Genomic DNA, 19,733 nt, shown 5'->3' with positions numbered 1-19,733 from the left:
TTTATGAGAGTGTATAAACACTCAAAATTCGGAAATCGGGTAAGAAACACCACAGTAAGTCAGATATTAGCCTGTGAAAGTTAACTGAAGAACCAGATAATCAATCCAAGCGATGGACAGAGACTAGCACTTCCATGCTTATAGCATGTTTAAATCTAAATTAAAAACCAAAAGAATGTTAAGATTACATTCCTTCAAAACTTGTGAATACATTTGAATTTTTCTCACCTTCAGACCTTTCTCATCTTTCATCCTCTGTTCTTTCCCATTTGGGACTATGATAAAAATAGGACCTGATTTATCATCGTCTTCCTTCAAGTTAGGCTTGCTTAGCACTTTCTTCCCCTGTACACCCTGAAAAAACCAAGGTATTAACAGGCAACACAAGACATATATAAGCCTCAGTCCCATCAATTGCAAGCATTAGATACTAGCCAACCTCATGCTGCCTACGTGTACGAAAGCCAGAGAGAAGCTGGAGGAATAATGTTGATTAGAATTTTAGAAGTATGTGCTCTGCTGCTGCTGTGGAAGCAATACCCATGACAGTGTGCGCTCAGTAGTACCCTGTGAAATACGACACACCACTCTCAACCAGTGTGCTAGTCACCCACACATCCCTAAAACCCAGTGTGGTACCTGTTTGATAGGTTTGCTCTTTGTCAGACTGGTACTGCCTTTGCTGAGGCTCGTATTAGCTTTGGACAGGCTGGTATTGCCCTTGGACACACTGCTATTAACATGTGACTGCTGTAAATAAGCCATAGAAAAGGCTTTGTTGTTAGACAGCTATTTACTCTTAAGAGTTACCGTTCCAAACTTTTTAATGCGTTCACAGCAAAGGCATTAACTCTAGCAACAGAGTTTTGACAGAAAAATACATTGACTTAGGCAAATCTACAACATCTTTCAATGTTCATTCCATTCCTTCCTGCCATGATTCCAGACCTACATCAAATGTTGTCATTACAGCACTATAGAGAATGGAGGCAACAGGACTGTAGAACAATTTGGTGGTTTTTTTAGTTATACACATAGGACAATCTTACAAGATAATAGCAAAAAAATTACTGTAACATAAAGCAACAGAAAAACCTAACCATAAATTCAAAGGTAACCAATTGAGATTATCATCATGAACTTAAGTACCTTCCTTCCCTTTTTGCATGGAGATTGAGAACATTTTACCCTTCATACTGTAAAGGAGAGATCAATTTTTTTGATACACTGGTTCAAAATTACTGTTCAAAGTATAACCTTGGAACTGCACTGGTAAGAATGAATTCTCAACAGCATGAAATCAAGGAGACCAAGCAGATTTACAACAGAGCTGCTCACAAGACCACATTTTTGACAACAGACACTTTAAGAATTAAATAGGTAATGACAAAAGTAGCAATTAAGTGAGTGATATGGGAACACTTCTCAGAACTCGGACAAGTATAAAGATTCTCAGTAAAAGCAGTCTCAAGCAAGGGCTATGCTCTTCTACCTATAATACATTAACAAACTACAGCTATCAACTTCAAAGAACTGATTTTATACAACATGAAATCAATATACCTTAGCTTTAGAGGAGGCTCCTCCTGCTTTGGCTTTTTTGGGATCAGGCTTTGATTCCATCGTATTGGACCCCGAATCTTCAGCAAGTGCTGGAGAAACAATAGACCACTTCAAACTACCAAAACGCCTGTTTTAGGTCAGCACAGTTTTCCATTCTTAGGACAGAAGAAAAACTGTTCATGGATACAATACACTTATCACACAGAGGTCTGAGAATTTTAGACCCATAAAAGGAGTTCCCTAAATAGCACATTAACATACAAAGGTTTCGTTTAGATCATAATAAGTTAGCAAATTTGTCATTATCAAAGCAATTTAAAAGTGCACACACACATATACTGTGCAGGCTAATGTCTACAGCTGTAGTTGCACCCAATTTGAGCAGTCAAGCTAGCCCCAGCAGAGAGGACTTCTTCAGCAGGACTGCTTCTTCAAATAGCTTGTCCCTTAATCCTGTTACCCTCTCTTTTGCATCAGTACAAGCACTCTGGTAGCCCCACAGTGAACCACACTGAGGAAATAGTCCAGATAAAAATTAACGTGAAAACATTTTAAAAAATGTTATGTTAAAATCAGATTAGTATTAAAAAAAACAAACCCCCTAGTCCGTGGGTTTTAGCTTCAATACCAAGCAGATATTTTCAAAGAGCAGCTAACAGATGGTTGCGTGGAAAAGAAAAACCCTCCTACACTGGAAGTTGACTCAACTGCAGGTAAGACCAGAACTGCAGACAGAACTCACTAGGTTTACCAGCTATTTGCAACTCTAACTGTGCTGTAACCCTTTTCTCCTGCTAAATATGTTTCTTCCTCTGGCATGTCAAAAAGCTTCAAAAACCATCCTTTTCTTAGTCATTTCCTAGAATTTAAGGGCTTACCTGATGCAGGCTGGAATTTGGCTGGAGCTGCTCCCCCTACCACTCTGGAAGATGCTTTAGCAGGAGGGGCTGGTTTGGCTGGCATGTTGGCTTTGGCTTTCTCAAGCATGGCCAGTACCTGGTCTTTGGAAGTTGGCTAGAGAACAGAACGGGGGAGGAGTGATAAATTCAGAAAGATTGGTGATGCTGATTACTAATACATGCCACAGACAAGGGAAATGACAGTAGTTTGAAACAAGCTATTCTCTGTTTAGCATCTTCCAGGACGCTTATCTTAAAGCATCGATGTTTTCAGACACTTCTGTTCTGAGATAAAACACCTTTCCATTAAGTTTCTTCTTCAAGACCTATGGGAAACATTTGAACAAGCAAGTCTGTTGTAGGTGAGCAGTCCTATGATGTTAATGGAGTGCCCTAACAGTGATTCAGCACGCAAGGTCCGTAAGATACACTAAATTGCTAGAAGACATCTTAAAGCACATGTTCAAGGGCATACAGCTTGACAGCAACTGGTATGGAAGCTATCTGCAGGTAGATCGTTTCAGAAGAAAAGCCAAGTAAATAAACATCAAGCTCCTCAATATTAAAGCTGTGGTGTCAGCAGTCTTTGTGAAGAAAGAAAGAAAGCTCTAACTCATGGACTCCCGGTGCTATTTTCAGCCCTCCTGAAAATGCTCAATGCAGACAAGCTTACGTGACTCAAGGCAGCATATCATGAGATCGTGCATGTGACTTGTTAATATCCACTCATTCAAGGTCACATTATCTAATTCTAGTGACAGAAATACCTTCAGCTTGCCAGTGGCTTTTGCCATCTTCTCAAAGCCAAGATGCATCATGAAGAATGGCAGGGCATCCTGAGCCTTCTTACGCACATCCCCATTTCGATCTTCAAGGCAGGAGTACAGATGAGGCACACACAAGAGTAGGTCAGAAGGAACAGAACGGAGTGCAGGCAACTTCTCAGCCAACCAACCAAGAAGCTGAAAGAAAGTTTTAAAATAAAAGTTTTTGCAGAAGCGCTCACAGTGCCCTGTCAGACCACAAAAGCTTGAATAGTAGTCCTTCACATACTTCTATGTAAGTAGGAAAAAAACCCACCCCCAACCTTTGTTCAGACACATACTCTTAACCAACATCAACTTTCATGTCAGCAATTAAAAAAAAAAATTTAAAAATTAAGTATAGTATGTTAATACACAGCTATCTCAAAACTTGCAGCCTGGTCTCTTAGAAGTGCAGATGAGATTCTAGTGTTACTTTCAAAAGGAAGAAACAGCCTGTGCAGTCTCATCAACCTCAAGCATATTATAATGCCTCCACTTCAGTTCTGGCCTTCATTATCATGGGATTAATTTGAGAGAAAACACACTAGCTCTTAAAATGCTAATCAAAACAGACAAAATTTCATTTTGGAGGCACTAAAATCTGAATAACAGCTATCATGCAGGAAAAGAAAGCCTGTCATTAGCCTTTTGAGGTTTAACAATATTATGTCAGTATGAAGACATAGCTACTTGTTTACTCATATAACGGTAGCATGGTGTCAGTTCAGTCTGCATAGAAAAACATAGTCCATAGCAAGTAAGGTTATTTTGATTAGGCACACATTAAGGAAACGTATACTTAACAGAAGCCTACCTCTTGCCTTAGGAAAGGATTTTCTTTTTTGAGCTCTTCAGACAGGTCCTCCCCTTCCAACCACTCTTTCATGCCAGTTTGTTCAGCCCAGGCATTCACAGTTGCTAGGGCAGCAGCACGAACGTTATTCTGTAGCAAGAACAAGATTTAAGAAGAATAATCCTAAAGAGGGGTCAGAAGATTACAACAGGAGACACAATAGATTCACCCTTCCCATGCAAGCAAAAAGCTTCTACATCACAGGCTTTGAAAGCTCTACTTTTATTCACAGCTTGAGAAGTCCAAGACAGAAGAATTTAGTTTTAGGGATGGTATCAGCTGCAGAAACCACCGAATCAAACACTATACTTATCTACCATCACTTTTAAAGGGAAGTTGAATAAAGAAGGACAAAAGGTATCTTTAAAAGCACTTTGTACCTGCTGCCATTCATTGATGAGAATTTTGGGAGTCTCCTAACTATCAAACAAGTGAAAGAATAAGGTTAGTAGTTTATGTAATGCTTAAAATAGACATCACATTCATAAATCAAGGCAAGTGGGTTATGAAGCCTGTTATTAGGGAACTCTTATTTAGGACACAGATGAGCAAAAGTCAAGTCAGAAACAGGGGAGCCCTCTAACTCCTACCAATTTCCATCTTCTGTGTTTTTATCCAAGCAAAATTTAGAATGGTACCATTTTCTGAAGCAGCCATGTGAAGTTATGAGAATACTTAACAACCACGATTCTTCAAAATGTTATTAGCATAGACATGACTCTACACATGACACTCTCCTGTAGGATAAATTTCTGAAGCAAGCTGATACTGTAACAGACTCATTTAGCTTTAGTATGAATCTATTTTAAATGCAAAGATAACATCCAGGCATGTACATAAACAAGAAGTGAGCATCCTTGCAAATAACTTGTCCCATCTTTAATCTCACTGAGGAAAAGAAACAAATCACGTGCTACAGGTAAATACATGCTCATCAGCCTCTCTGACGAGGCCTTAGTTCCCATTACCTGAACTTCATTTATCTTCACTCATGCTACAAGCTGTTGATTTTCCTCAACTATTCAGTGGGTCCACTATTAACATTTCAAAGTAGGGCTGTAAAACTCTAGTGATTGGATAAAGTGGGTAAATCTTGCATTACATCAAAAAAGTTGCTCCTGTAACAATGTTTGAATGAGTATACAATCCTCTGTCAGCATTATAGGGCTTATAAGCAACATTTGTATTATATATTTCAGTAACAGATAATCGCAGTTGATGTTATTCTTAAACCACCTACTTGGAACTGAAGGGAGCTTGCTGTTTCCTCAAGATAACAGGTGAATAAAAGAAGCAGCCAACTTAATCATGTCAAACCTCAGTTCTTTAAGACTCTTAATGAGAAAACAATTTGAACTAAGACTTTTTATCTAGACCTAGGACCAGTCCTAGTCTTTCCATTGCTTGGGACAGGTGGAATCATAGAATCATGAAGGTTGGAAAAGACCTCTAAGATCATCAAGTCCAGTTTCTACTCTTTTTCCTACTCGCATTCAGAGTAGATACATGCAAAGTATGCCACCTCTGATAATTGCCTGTGACTTCTGGCACAAGACATTGCATCATTGGCTGACAAGAAAGCTAATGAAAGCTAATAGGATCCTGGGATGTATTAGGAGGAGTGTGGCCAGCAGGTCGAGGGAGGTTCTCCTTCCCCTCTACACTGCCCTAGTGAGGCCCCATCTGGAGTACTCTGTCCAGTTCTGGGCTCCCCAGTTCAAGAAAGATGAGGAGCTACTGGAGAGAGTCCAGCGGAGGGCTACAAGGATGGTGAGGGGACTGGAGCATCTCTCCTACGAGGAAAGGCTGAGGGAGCTGGGCTTGTTTAGCCTGAAGAGAAGGCTGAGAGGGGACTTTGTAAATGCCTATGAATATCTCAAGGGTGGGTGTCAGGAGGATGGGGCCAAACTCTTTTCAGTGCTGCCCAGCGACAGCACAAGGGGCAATGGGCACAAACTGAAGCATAGGAAGTTCCGTCTGAACATGAGGAAGAACTTCTTCACTCTGAGGGTGATGGAGCACTGGAACAGGCTGCCCAGGGAGGTTGTGGAGTCTCCTTCTCTGGAGATATTCAAGACCCGCCTGGACAAGGTCCTGTGCAGCCTGCTGTAGGCGACCCTGCTTTGGCAGGGGGGTTGGGCTAGATAACCCACAGAGGTCCCTTCCGACCCCTAACATTCTGTGATTCTGTGATCTTCCCAAGCCTCCTTCCCCCATCGCTTCAAATAGTTCTTTCCCATGGTCCTAGCTTTGATTTTGACATTGCATCTTGACAAGCTCAACACTGACATCACACAAGCTTCAGTGTCAGTTGTGAGTGTTCTGTTTCTACCTACAGTTCAAAGGTCTCCTGCACAGTGACACAAAGACAACAATGTACGCTGGAATCTACACTGACGGGCTAAAAAAACAAAAGTCCTATAAGCAACTTCACCAAGCAAATCTGATTAACGTCTAATGTAGTCCATTTCCAGCATTAGAAGCATGCATACAGTCACCACAGTTCATTTAAAAAGCAACTGGGTTTATTTACAAGCAGGAGAATAAATCTCAGGCAGAATATATATTAAGGCAAAAATTCATATTTAGATAATAAGTTGTCATTTAGGGAAGAACCTATCAAAAAAATTTGTAAGCTTCCAAAGAAATTTTAATCACCGTCCACTTCTCAAAAGCAAGTCCAAACAGCAATAGTTATTCTCAGATAGCGAGCAGCAAAAAGGAAAGAGATCTTGGTAAGTGTCCTACCTTACTGTCTCCTAGGACTGTAATGACAGGAATGCCCAAATTTTTCACATGCTGTTTGATATTGGGGCCCATTGCTGTTGCTAGCTGCTGAAGAATGCTCAGTGTTTGCTGCACCTGCACATAAACAGAAAAGCTTTGAATAAAACACTGTTACAACTACGTGTGCAAAACTCCAAGTCGTACCAGGAAAAGTAACACTGCCGTATACTTAGCCTTTTACTTTAGAATGCCTGCTCAATAATACCTATTCCAGACTTCAAATTCATCACACAGATAAAATAAAATTTCTACTTTCTGAGTAAAGTGAAGTTCACTAAAAATATTTTCAAACAAGGGACGCTTCACTTCTGTGACAAGCAGAGCAATTATTCAAACTTAATTTTTGTTTGTTTGGATTTAGATATGCTTACATTACATTCAGAGTAGAGGTAGATTTTCCCTTTTTGGAAGGCTTTTTTTTAAAACAAAGGCAAATATTAATAAAAATAAGCAAATCTATGATCTAGAAATACACAGTTCACTGTTTACCAACTGTTGATCTCATCACATTGTAACAGACTGAGTAACATGCAAGGTTCAGAAATCATAAGCAGTTTGTCTTAAGTTCTAAGCTGGAAACAGCTGAAACAGGATTTTGCATAACATACCAAGATTTTATTTGAGTCATTGAGACGACTCTTCAAAGCAGCTGGAAGTTCTCCTATGTTTGGCTGTATGAACTTAGCATCATTTATTATGCTCGTCACTTCATCTAGACCTTCCTTTCTGATCTTCCAGTTTTTGTCCCCAATCTTAGACACTAGTTCAGCTGTAATCTTATCACTGTAAAACAAAAAAATCCAACAGTAAAAAGCCCATTTTCTCAGTTAAATGTCTTTTGGTATTTTAGTGCTTTAGCATCACAGATTTCTGCTTAGAAAGTTTTTATAAACATAAAGTTTAGTGTTTATAAACACAAAGTTTTGAACTGCAGTGGAAGTATGTCTTCAGGTTGTAAAACATAAACCTACCCAATATCTGTCCTTGGCAAGAGATCCACAACATCATTTCCAATATCCTCCTGTTCCTCTTCCTCACCATCATCCCCACCTCCCCCACTGTGCCTGGAAATGCCACGAGTTGGGGCTGGTGCCGTCTGCCCTTGCATCTGCAAGCAACACAAAAATCATAAACAGCTATTTTACACTTGCATGATACGAATGCACTGTCTCAAGGCGATAAGACTTCTAACGTATTATGCTATTCAAAAAAAAACCAGAAAATTTTGAAGGTTGCCATGAAAAAAGTGACTATTGACATAGCTAGACATAATGAGTTTGCAGCTGCTTTGGTAAGCCGTCTTAAAAAATCTGGTTCACTTACAAAAACACAGGTTAGACCACAATATTACTACAGATTCCAGCTACTGAAGTTTCCAAGTAGTTTTAATGATACTTGGTAGTCAGAGAACTATACTTCATACCTTCTCAAATTCTGCATCTATCTGGGACAGAAGGGCTGGCTTCTCATCCTCAAAGAACATTCGCAAAGGAGGTCCTACATAAAGATACATGACTCCCAGCAAGGTAATAGCAGAAGTCCTCACAGCCTGACAGGAAGAAGACAAAAGCACTCAGCCTTCAAAATTACGGATTGGCAATAATTCAGGATTAAAATTCTAAATTTACTCACTGGGTTAGTTGCAGCAAGAGCTGTCTTCACGTTACTGATGAAAGCTTTGACATTCAGTCTGCAGGAAAAAGATATCCCCCATAAGTAAAACGTACCCCAGGAAACACCAACAAGAAACAAAATCATCATAATACGCTGAAGGAAGAAAAAAATGCACTGAGAGCAGATTCATACCACTTCTAAACAAAGACATTTGCAGTTCTAAAATAATATCACAGGCACAGTGTAGACGGTAGCTATTTAAGTAATTACTGAAAGACATCAGTTTGGGGAATAGCCTACTATGAAAATCAATACAGTAAACCTAAAATAATTTATATGAAAGATTGCTATTATTACAGCTGGAAAGTTTCTTAAACTACATCACCCATATGACTGCTAGAATTGAAATCCTGAGGGATGAGTCTAGAATAATTTTAAGCACTTAACACATGGCTACACAATAAAGGTGAGGGTTTTTTTTGTTAGCCTGCTTCAGGATCTTCCAGAAAAAAATACAAATTTAAAAAACAAAAATTACAAGAGAAAAAAAGAAAAGTTTAGATTATGGAATCTTCTATACCACCATTGAGTTCAATAGAAGAGAAAACAGGCAATCACAGAAGCTTCCTTTGTGCAGCCTCAAACACTGCTGTTCTAGTATTGTATCTACAAGCAGATTATGCTGCTGGAAATACATGAGTTTTGGGGAATTTACTGAAGAAGAGAACTTTTTTTTCCCAGACTTAATCAACGTTACTATCCATTTAATAGCTGCAAAACAACTTGGACAGGCATAGTAACTGCTCAAGTAGTCAAATAAATTAATACTTGGAAGCCTTCACTGCTTAGAAATTTTGTTCTGGGGAGTAAACTACTACATATGCTTGACCACATTCAGTTAAGAGACTGGTGATTAAAAATTTAGGAATGCTACTACTGGTTCTGGAGAATCCATTTCTTACCCATACAGCGCCAGATCCAGTAATGACTGTTTTGTTTGCTACAACTTCATCCTGTTATCACCTTCAAAATCGCTCCCAAGGAGAGCAGTAAGTGTGTTGGTATGTTCTCTTCCTGTAGGCTGTCAGGTTTTGGTTTTTTAAACTACAAAATACACCAATCCACCTGGGTGTAGGTGTATCCAAGTAGAACAGGAACAACAGACATACAATACACAGCTCCCTGCCCAGCCCACTCCTATAGTGTATCAAGTTTAAGAAAAATGCTCTTCAGAGAAGGACAAGTGATGAATAAAGCATCTAGTAGTGTACTAGTATCCTATCCTATTAGTAATGTCAGTTACTTTCATTTACACATTTAGAGCTAGAAGAGCACCTGACAGAGCTAGCATCAGAGTTTAAGGAACAAGATGCAGCCATTCTCTTCAGACCAATCTGACAGAGAAGAACAGATTCTTCATCCTAGATTAGAAACATTTTCATTCAAGTTTCTCTTAGCAATTTACTTAAAAGACATACCCAGAAAAACCAAACTCTTTAATGGCATTTGAGAGCCAGTTCAAAGTTTCTGACTGGTTTTTAGGATTCTTCTGAGAGAAAGCCATAGCCACAAGCTGTAACAGAAGACAGTTAGGTGTAAATTTTCACTGGCAAACCAGGTGACAAATCACTGTAATAAAGGAATGAAGACACCTGCAAAAAACACAAGGCATGGCAAGTGAACAGATACAGCTGGGGTAACATCAGAGGAAAAATTTGTTGTGTCACTGTAGCAGAATACAACTGCAACTGAACCAGAAGTTACTGAAGTACTTACAGGCAACAAGAGATAACTGTATTATCGATCTGTACCTCCTTTAGCGGTATTTAAAAATACTGATTCACTACTCGTTCTTTCCTCTTTTGGAGGAACTTGTATTTAAATTCTGCCTTAGGTATCTTGAGAGCAAACAAATCACTTTCAGGCAACAGAAAAAAATCAAATATTTTGGATTTTCTCCTCAGACTGAAAGAACACCCTACATAATGCTTCTGATTTTATTTACTGGAAGTATACCTTTGCTGCTCACTCACCTGCTCAGCAGTCCATGGCAACTGACATGCCTCTGCTATTGCTGTCATGGCTTCTTTTGCATTGCTCCCACATTTCACATCACCCACCTTGTCTACGAGACCATCCAGCACAACCTGTGCTGAAGTTTTGGAGAAGTTTCCTTTCTGTGCAATCAACGCAACTATATGCAGTTTCATTTGCATCACCTGGAATGTCCATAACAGCAAAGAAGTTACTCATGTCTTCACGTATTTTAGACCAATTTTTTTTGTTCTATATATTTACAGAGATATATTTATATAAAAATATACGTATTTGTGGTTAAACACAAATGTATACAGAAAATGTGTGTATACACACATTTGAACATGTAAGACAAACACAACATTTGATTACACAAATAGGTATTATACATACATACACACTTGTATATAGAATCATACAATAGTTCTGGTTAGAAGGGACTTTTAAAGGTCACCTAGTCCAACACCTCCTTGCAACGAGCAGGGACATCACCAGCTGGATCGGGTTGCTCAGAGCCCCATCCAACTTGACCTTGAATGTTTCCAGGGATGGGACACCTACCACCTCTCTGGGCAATCTGTTCTGCTGTTTCACCACCCTCATTGTAAAAAAATTTCTACCTTACATCCAGTCTAAATCTACCTCCTTTTAGTTTAAAACCATTACCCCCTGTCACAAGAGGCCCTACTAAAAAGCTTGTCCCAATCTTTCTTATAAGACCCCTTTAACTACCGAAAGGCGGCAATCAGGTCTACCCAGGAGCCTTCTCTTCTCCAGGCTGAACAGCCCCAACTCTCTTGGCCTTTTCCCATAGGAGATGTGTTCCAGCCCTGTGATCATTTTTGTGGCCCTCCTCTGGACCCACTCCAACAGGTCCATGTCTTTCCTCTGCTGAGGGCTCCAGAGCTGGACGCAGGACTCCAGGTGGGGTCTCACCAGAGTGGAGTAAAGGGGCAGAATCACCTCCCTTGACCTGCTGGCCATGCTGCTTTTGATGCAGCCCAGGACACGGTTAGCCTTCTGGGCTGTGAGCACACATTACCAGGTCACGTCCAGCTTTTTCACCCACCAGCACTCTCAAGTCCTTCTCGGCAGGGTTGCTCTCAATTCCTTTGTCCCTCAGCCCACATTGATACTGGGGGTTGCCCCGACCCAGGGGGAGGACCCTGCACTTGGCCTTGATGAACCTCATGAGGTTCACATGGGCCCACTTCTCGGTTTTGTGCAATTATGCACACAAATCTTGCATATACACACAAATACATATTTTTACATCTATATGCAAGTATACATACATAATCAGTAATACTGGGCAGCCGTTGTCTACTTCTAGAACTTTGTATATACACACGTACATACGCATATCCTCACAGGTACACGCACGCACACACATACACATGTAGATATGTTCAAATGTTGTCTCCAAGTCTCATCTGCCAATAGAAATAAAACCTTATTTCAGAGTTTATATTCTCGCTGACTACAGATACAACTGTGGTCAGGCTGTGGGTACGTATATGTCACTGACGACAGTCTTTTAGCTGGAAACACAGCTGGCATTAAGTAACAAAAATGGACTGTTAGTTACTGAAGGATAATGTGTTACCTGAAAATTTGTTTCCTTCCAACCAGGTTTCTTGGCTAGCATTCTTACTAGAGCTTGGCAAGGCATTTCACTTCTCTCCATAAGCTCAACAGCCTAAAGGATAAATATCAAATTAGCCAGTGGGTCACAAGTGATACAAGACCCAACACACAAACAGAAGTTACCTGTAAATATTTTCTTAATACTGAGCTAAGTTGCAGAAATTCTCAGTGCAAGAATATTATCTAAAGAGCCTTACTACAACACCCACTTTTACAAGAAGTCCATTTTACAAGTACTGAGTCAACATTTAACCTACAGCATTCACATCGCTGTACTTTGTATGTTCTTTGCAAGTGTCCACCAGTGTCTTTACCACCACTATTGGGCATTCCAGCACTCAGAATTAAACACTTCACTGAAAAAAATAAATTCCATACCAAACCCCAAGCTGCTACCTTGTTTTTTGGTGTTTTTTTCCGTTTTGTTTTTTTAAAAAAAGAGATTAAGTATACTGTGCACCTTTTACATTGGAATGCTGACTACACAGCAGAGATAAAGCCTGAATAATCTAAATTACTGTTTTTACTTGTTGTTAGGCTTATCCGTTGCACTGAAACTGTAACATCTTTGCACTTGAATAAAGCTGGCTTCTGCAGCAGCATTTCAGTGCAAACAGGCACCATTTCATAATTTGTTAGTCACCTTTTCCACTAAAATATTAAGACTCAGTTGCAGCTGTAATGGTGTAGGAGTATGTATTTGTACATCTACAGCTGACACCTTTTTGAACGTGAACTTTCAAAGGTCTTATGACAGATAAAATGAGAAGCAAGCTAGACTTCACATTTGAGTAACAACTGATGCTTCTTTTGTTTGTGACTACATGGAGCACTCGCCACCAGCTGTGAAGACTGCTGGTATTGTATAAGGCTTCAAACATCAACTATTTGCCAACTGAAATTTTAGTGTTATAATCAATTGCTGCCTAACATGCAACCAGTAGGGACTTACTCGCAACTGGTTTTGCCCAGTCATTGCAAAACTTTTTAACCCCAGTTATCTTTGAGACTAAGCTTTAGAATTACTTTGTGTTTTAATAAGAACTCCATGCATCCTCAATCCATATACAAATATTTGACAAGAGCATAACTATCCACATTAAACTATAAGACATATTCCGCTACTGTTATGGAGCAAGAGCTAGTTTAAACCATTTAAGCCACTTGTCTTTTGCAAGTATTGGTTAATGTGTCTGAAGTGCTGACATATCACTACTATTGGTATGCCTTTTAAAAGGGTTACGAGGCCTAAAAAGCTAAAGAAATTATTGCTTAGTTTCTCTTTCCCTACCCCTCTCTCTTCTTATCAGCTGCTACAAACTTACTTTCTGAAACTCCTCCATGCAGGCAAGCCTCTCTTTCCAGTTACCACTGTCCAACTGCTGAATACAAGAAGCTGGAAGGACAGCAGCAGCCTTCTCTTCACATGCTTCTATCTGCAGAAAGAGCAGAACACAGTTAACACTCCACTGTATCCCTTCGGAGGGGGGCAGCAGCCTTAAGGATAGGTAATATACTGGAATGACCCTTGCACTGTGGTGGATTTACAAAATATGAAAAGTTTTCCGTTGTACGTTGAAAGCTTTTGTATAGATTTTAATTTAGGGGCCTTATGAATTTAGGAAGCTGCTAAATTGTACTGCAACAGGAAAGTAATCCCTGAAAAGTATGTTAAGTTGTGCAGATAGTCAAAAATAATCAAGTAGAGGTGGCCTAAAATTTGCAAGATAATTTTGTATTAAGTGTGAATAAACATTCACAGCAATAAATCAGTGGTTGACGAGGGTGGATGGGAGAAGACTTATCTTCTGCATCCATTTTAGCAAAACAAAGAATTGAAGTTATTTATTTAGTAGATGAAAAGTGATAAAAAGTTCCCTTGCTTCACTGGTGTCTTTATCATCTCCAGGAAGAGTATACTCATTTTCCACTGTATAACTAGCAATACAAACTGGATACATAACGGAAAGTATTCATTCTAAGCAACACTCTAAACCAACAGTCCAAAAAACATGATGATACATCTAGCAAAGCTTTCATAGCTTTTTGTTACTGTTTGACCTACAGATACCTTAGTTTACCTGGTTCCCTAGCAAGAAGATGGGTAGGTGCTCAATTAACATGCAGAATTAAATTATTTTCTTGAAGTGTAACTTAATATGAACAGCACAGAATAAAGTTGCATTAGTTCATTTAATTATTGTTGTACTATACTTCAGATTTCAATGTCAGCTCCAGAATACTGTATTCTCAACCTTTTAACACGAGACACCTTCAGCAAATCATGCATCCTAAATTACATATAAAGTAGTCATATTGTCGCTTCTTTCATCTGTTCCTACTTCAGAGACAGACAGTATGATATACCCTATTGTATTACCATGATCTATTGTTTACTGTCTTCTATGTCCCGGTACCAACAACAGCTTGAAGAATAGGATGTTTGATATATTCTGGCAAATACACCATTTTACTGGTTATGAATACTATTTATTTAAATGTACTGCTTTCTCTTGTCATAAGAAAAAAAAAAAAAAAAATCTGTAGTAGCTGATTAACCAAAGCTACTTATACAGAGGATTTCGTATTTCATAGAATAGCAGAATACTTACAGAGAGCTCCGATTCAAATATTTCCTTGGTCTCGGGACCCTTTTTGCCTTTAGGCCCAGCACCTCCCACACCTGCAGCTACAGCCGGTTTGCCTTTCTTGGGTGGGCCCCCAGACTAGAAAGGAAATGGACAAGTTAGCTAAGATCAAATAGATCTCTCGTTGATCAGATACTAAAAGAACTGTTTTTTTTCCACACGTAGAAAAATATGTATCTCTCTAGTACCATAACAGCTGCAGGCAAAGAATAGTTTTCTTCTACAGCTTATTTAATTCACATGTTGCTTTCAGACTTGTTTTATGAAACATGTACAGTAACGGGGACACACAAGACAACGAAAGATGAGAAGAGAAAGAACGTACATATTTGTGAAGATTCAGGAAATACCGAATTCATTAAACTTGCAAATTGTGTCTCTTCTCCAGGCTACCAGGGTATCAACAGATTTTTAAAATCAGCCACATATTACTACACCACAGAGCACACTAATGTTACAACATCTGGGACTCCTCTGAATGCCTCCAGCAGTCTATCACTATTTCAATATCAAAATCTGGTATTAAGACATAAATGACATGATGGTTTCTATCATTAAAAAGTGAGATTTCATCAAGTGCATTCTTGAAAAGTCCCAGATTCTTTTTGTTGTTGGGCTCACCTACTTCTACGGAAGGACAGCGATTCCCCAGTGGAAGGAGATGTTCAACAGGCCACCTCTGATCTTCAATAAGTAACTATTCGATGCAATCACAGACAACCTCTTGGCAATCTCTCTTACCTTCACAGTGGGTGCTTTTTTCAGTGGTCCTGGTTTGGTTGCTGCATCTTTTGTTTCTTTATCTCCACCAGTCCCTGAAAGAGCAGGGGTCTTTCCACTAGTAGGCTTGCCTTCCTTTTTCTCAGCAGCTCCTCCTGTCTTTTTACCATAAACCAGTTCTACCTTCTCAGCACATTCTTTAATCTGACAAGCAGTTAAAAAGAAAGGCAGGGTGGGGGCAAGAAAGAAGCTATTTAGCTACCACAAGTGGATGTACAGTGTCCCTTCAGAGCAGTGGCTCAAACTTGACTACTCAGGAAAAAACATGAAGAGTTTAAGTTGTTTACTTCACAAAGCACTGTTATCCTGTGTTCCTTACAGTAGTACTGCTAACTAGTCAGTGGCATCTGCCATCACTGTATTGCTAGAATAATTTTCCTAGTTCAAAATGAAGTGCATTTGTACACATAGAAAGCACTGACACTCCCCTCCCGACACTTATGGATGCTCTGAAGACTGATTCTTAAATTATAAAACCATCAAACTTCTCAGTTTATGCAAAAGCATGAAAACTTTGTTGTTGGAAAGTAAGTCTTTAATATCAAATCCTGTCTAGTAATACAGAAACAATACAGACTTAGACCACGTAGTTGTGACCTAAAACCCTAAATTTTGTTTCAGACAACAGAGAAAGTGTTCAAAAAAACAAACAAACAAAACCCCATAACCAACCAACCAAAAAACCCAACAACAACAAACACAAAACAAAACCAAACCTCACAATCGACCTCATAGATAACACAACCTTGAAGCCAAACAGATGCTTTACATAAGAATGAAAATGAGCAATCTTAGCACACTAGTGCATTTTAGGTAGTGGAAACCGAAGAAGAGATGCTTGACAATCTAGCAACAAACAAAGAGCTTTTCAGATTGCCCTCTGTAATTAGATTGTTCAGTAACTCTTAAGTAAAAAATAAATTTCCTAAAAATCTGTGCTGAAAGTCATTAGCTAAAGCATCCTCTTCAGTCTTCTCTAGCTTAAGATGGATCTTAGATAGATAAATGGAGCATTTTTTACAACATTTATGGTAACAAACTCACCCGATCAAGCTTCAGTTTGTCTACATCTGCTAGAAATGGATTCACAGCCTTCTCTCCAGCCACTTTCAAGGCAGTGCCTAATGCTTCAAATCCAGCATCTCTTACTTCAGGAGCAGAATCATTGATGTGCTTCAGAGAAAGACAACTTGTATCACACGACTTGCAGCTCATATCTAAAGAGATTCTTAAATCCATCTCCTGTATAACTCACTTCCCCGTTTTTAAAGTCTACACCTAAGACAGGATAATCCTTAACATTCCACCGCAGAAACAAAAAGGTTGTTTTTTACTTCTGTTTTCCTATTGCACAGCTCTGGGCCAGGGTGGGCAATTGTCTCAAACATCCAGCTTAAGAAACTGATAAAGATGCTCAAATTAAGCGAACTCCTAAATCAGGAATTATGCTTTGGGAACCTCCTACCACCAGAAGACCCTGACCACCAGGCATGCGCCCACCACCTGAGATTGCTGCTAGATCCAGGGGTAGCAGTATCTTTTCTCTTGCTCTCTCTCTGGCTTTCTCGGCACATAAGGGTAATGTTGGTATAAGTTTGTCACTCTGCTACACTCTGTGTTTTTGTGAAATCAGACACTGTGTTGTTGAAACCTTTTGCCAAGTCAATATTCATTTCCAACCCCACTGTGCTAAAAGCAACATTATGAAGTTCCAGAGTTGTTATCTTTTGTAATTCCACTGGAATCCCAAGTAAAGTTCTGTTTTTAGTCAAGTGCCTTGGTCATTGTCATGACTCCCAGTACTGCGCAGAGAATTAAAAAGATCACGTTCCCCTATTCCCATCAAGTGAGATCGGACACCTGTGTACCAATCACATGTACTGTTTCTCAGATACAGGCAGTTCCCCATCTTTGGGCCTTTCTCACAACAAGAAGAGGGTAAACATTCATGCTTTATTTTAAATAGATACTGCAACACCATGAAAGTTCACAAGCAGTTTGAAGTTCTGCAACTCTGTTCAAATCTCGATTTCTGAAGCCAGGGATATTTCCCGTAACAAGGAAAGGGCTATTGTACAATGAGAAAAAAGTACACATCATTATCATTTACACTGATAAATGTGTAAGTGTAACTGCAGTATATGAATCAATGATGGTTCTTTTATTCATGGTAAACGATATGTAGCATTCCAACAAAAGCTTGCTAGAGATGTCTGCAAGCAGCAAGAGGCACAGAGCCCAGAATTCTAATAGATGCAAATCACTGTCTTAATCTGTTATCAACTTCGTGAGTCTTCAGTTTCAGAGAAGCTAAGAAAAAGGAGACTAAACTGTTCCCATGACCAACAGCCATCTTCAAGTATGACATCAGTCAAAACTGACTCTAATGGCTACATAGCACACAAGAATTCTTTAGTTCTTGCACCACCAGAAGGGTCTGTCTCCCAAAACAATCCAATGGTTGAGTTAATACCAGAGGAGCTCCTCCTGCTTTACCTTGAGAAGTGCAGCACATAAAGGTTTTAACAGGCTTTTTGGCAGAGTAGCAGGTGTGCAGTGACGGAAACTTCTTGCAATGAAAAGGGATGTTTGTTGTTTAATTGTTGGGTTTTTGTTGTCCATCACCGCCAACACATCTTCACTTATGTTCTGCAGTGTGGTCTACGGTGTTGGATAAAGAAGTCATGAGTTTAAGTAAAGTAAGAGAAAAGCAAATCAGAATTAGAGACCAATTCTCAGACAATGGGAAAACTGTCACTCTTACTTACTGTAAGAAAGATTGCATCAATGGCCTCCTGCAATGCCTGCACTACCTGAGGCTTCTTCTCTTTAAATTTCTCCAGGATTGTTGGAACAACCTATGCAAAAAAGGGAAAAGAAACAAACAAAAAACTAAATCCACTCTTCACTAATGTAACTGGAAAGCCTGACAGCCTGCTGCCTGGTATTTTGCAGAGAAACAAATAATGCAAACATCACTGCTGCCCCCTCCAGGGATACACAAGAGCAGTACGAACTAGTTTATTCTGGCTGATATCCAATATTAAATTAATTCCAGTCACTCTATTAACAGTATGTATTTTTGAAAACTTTCATAGCAAAGCTAAGCAAAAGGCAGATATACAAGTTCACATAATTACAAATGAATACTCTGGCTCTACTGGTCGGGAACACAGAGTAATAGAATGGAATTAAACAATTCCACAGCAGAGTGCTGTGCTCTTGTACTGTAAGAATTCAAGAAGGTATACAAATTGTCCCCTCTTTCCCAGCTTCCTGACAGCACTCAGCATGGCTCATTAAGCTGCCCTTATCTGACCCACAGCTGACAAGACCATGGTTCTAAAGCAACCTGAATCCTTCCCGGGACAGTATATTTTGGATTTATCACCTTGAAAAAGCACACCTGACACTAAACTATGTCATACTGGAATTCCATAGCAATTTACACCCAATCTAGATGCTCAGTCAGTCACTGCTGAAAAATAAAATAAACAAAAAAATAAAATTAAGAAAAAAAAGAAAATCAGGAGAGATTCTCATGCGCCAGTAATACTAGCAGCTCCATTTAAGTGTGGTCTCTGTAATATTAAGAACTTGAGTCAGTGAGCCAGAGACATGCAGAGCTTTTAGCTGTTGAAAGCAGGCTACTTTCAAGATTTTAATAAACATAACACAGTTCATGGTTTGGAAGAATTCTGATGCCTTACAGAAGTTATAAGCTCTTGCATAATACAAAATAGATTTTCCACAGATAATGCTTTCTACTCAGAAGCTGACTATGAAATCTTAACCCCTTGTGACACAGAGTGACCTAGGCTCAGCTGCTGTCTTTGCTGGGCCACAACTTGCTAATTCCCTAGATCACAAAGACTTCAGCACTAAAAAAACTGCAACTAATACAGAATGGCACCATAGAGATCTCATATGTGCTAGAAACCCATGAACCCTACAGAGAACAAAGTCATAGGAAGAAGCTGACAGCTAGAATTAATATTTTTTTAACATGGAAGTTAGAAGCCATATCCTTTGTGAGAGAGGGAAGCAGGGAGAAAAGTCAGTCCAGGGCTCTAAAGGCAGTTAACAGAAGTGAAGCTAG

The 19,733-nt window shown here is 39.4% G+C and overlaps 1 protein-coding gene across 6 annotated transcripts in view; it reads right to left on the bottom strand.

Annotated features, from left to right (window-relative positions):
* Positions 1–19,733, bottom strand: part of CKAP5 (cytoskeleton associated protein 5) — a 56,775-nt gene that overhangs the window by 15,258 nt on the left and 21,784 nt on the right. For all 6 annotated transcript variants that reach the window (XM_075425065.1, XM_075425069.1, XM_075425070.1 and 3 more), the window contains exons 10-28: positions 18,403–18,492; positions 18,131–18,295; positions 16,679–16,807; positions 15,596–15,778; positions 14,819–14,932; positions 13,532–13,642; positions 12,166–12,258; positions 10,556–10,741; positions 10,001–10,095; positions 8,541–8,598; positions 8,332–8,457; positions 7,880–8,016; positions 7,517–7,691; positions 6,870–6,983; positions 4,083–4,211; positions 3,230–3,424; positions 2,442–2,577; positions 1,564–1,652; positions 229–354 (exon numbers count right to left, since the gene is read on the bottom strand). In XM_075425065.1, the coding sequence (XP_075281180.1) occupies positions 229–354; positions 1,564–1,652; positions 2,442–2,577; positions 3,230–3,424; positions 4,083–4,211; positions 6,870–6,983; positions 7,517–7,691; positions 7,880–8,016; positions 8,332–8,457; positions 8,541–8,598; positions 10,001–10,095; positions 10,556–10,741; positions 12,166–12,258; positions 13,532–13,642; positions 14,819–14,932; positions 15,596–15,778; positions 16,679–16,807; positions 18,131–18,295; positions 18,403–18,492 (2,451 nt within the window). The remainder of the gene's footprint in view (positions 1–228; positions 355–1,563; positions 1,653–2,441; positions 2,578–3,229; positions 3,425–4,082; positions 4,212–6,869; positions 6,984–7,516; positions 7,692–7,879; positions 8,017–8,331; positions 8,458–8,540; positions 8,599–10,000; positions 10,096–10,555; positions 10,742–12,165; positions 12,259–13,531; positions 13,643–14,818; positions 14,933–15,595; positions 15,779–16,678; positions 16,808–18,130; positions 18,296–18,402; positions 18,493–19,733) is intronic.

Source organism: Opisthocomus hoazin, chromosome 7 (genome assembly GCF_030867145.1).
Source record: "Opisthocomus hoazin isolate bOpiHoa1 chromosome 7, bOpiHoa1.hap1, whole genome shotgun sequence".
NCBI lineage: Eukaryota > Metazoa > Chordata > Aves > Opisthocomiformes > Opisthocomidae > Opisthocomus > Opisthocomus hoazin.
Note: the sequence above shows the minus strand (reverse complement) of the source record. Positions and strands in the feature narration are given on the sequence as shown.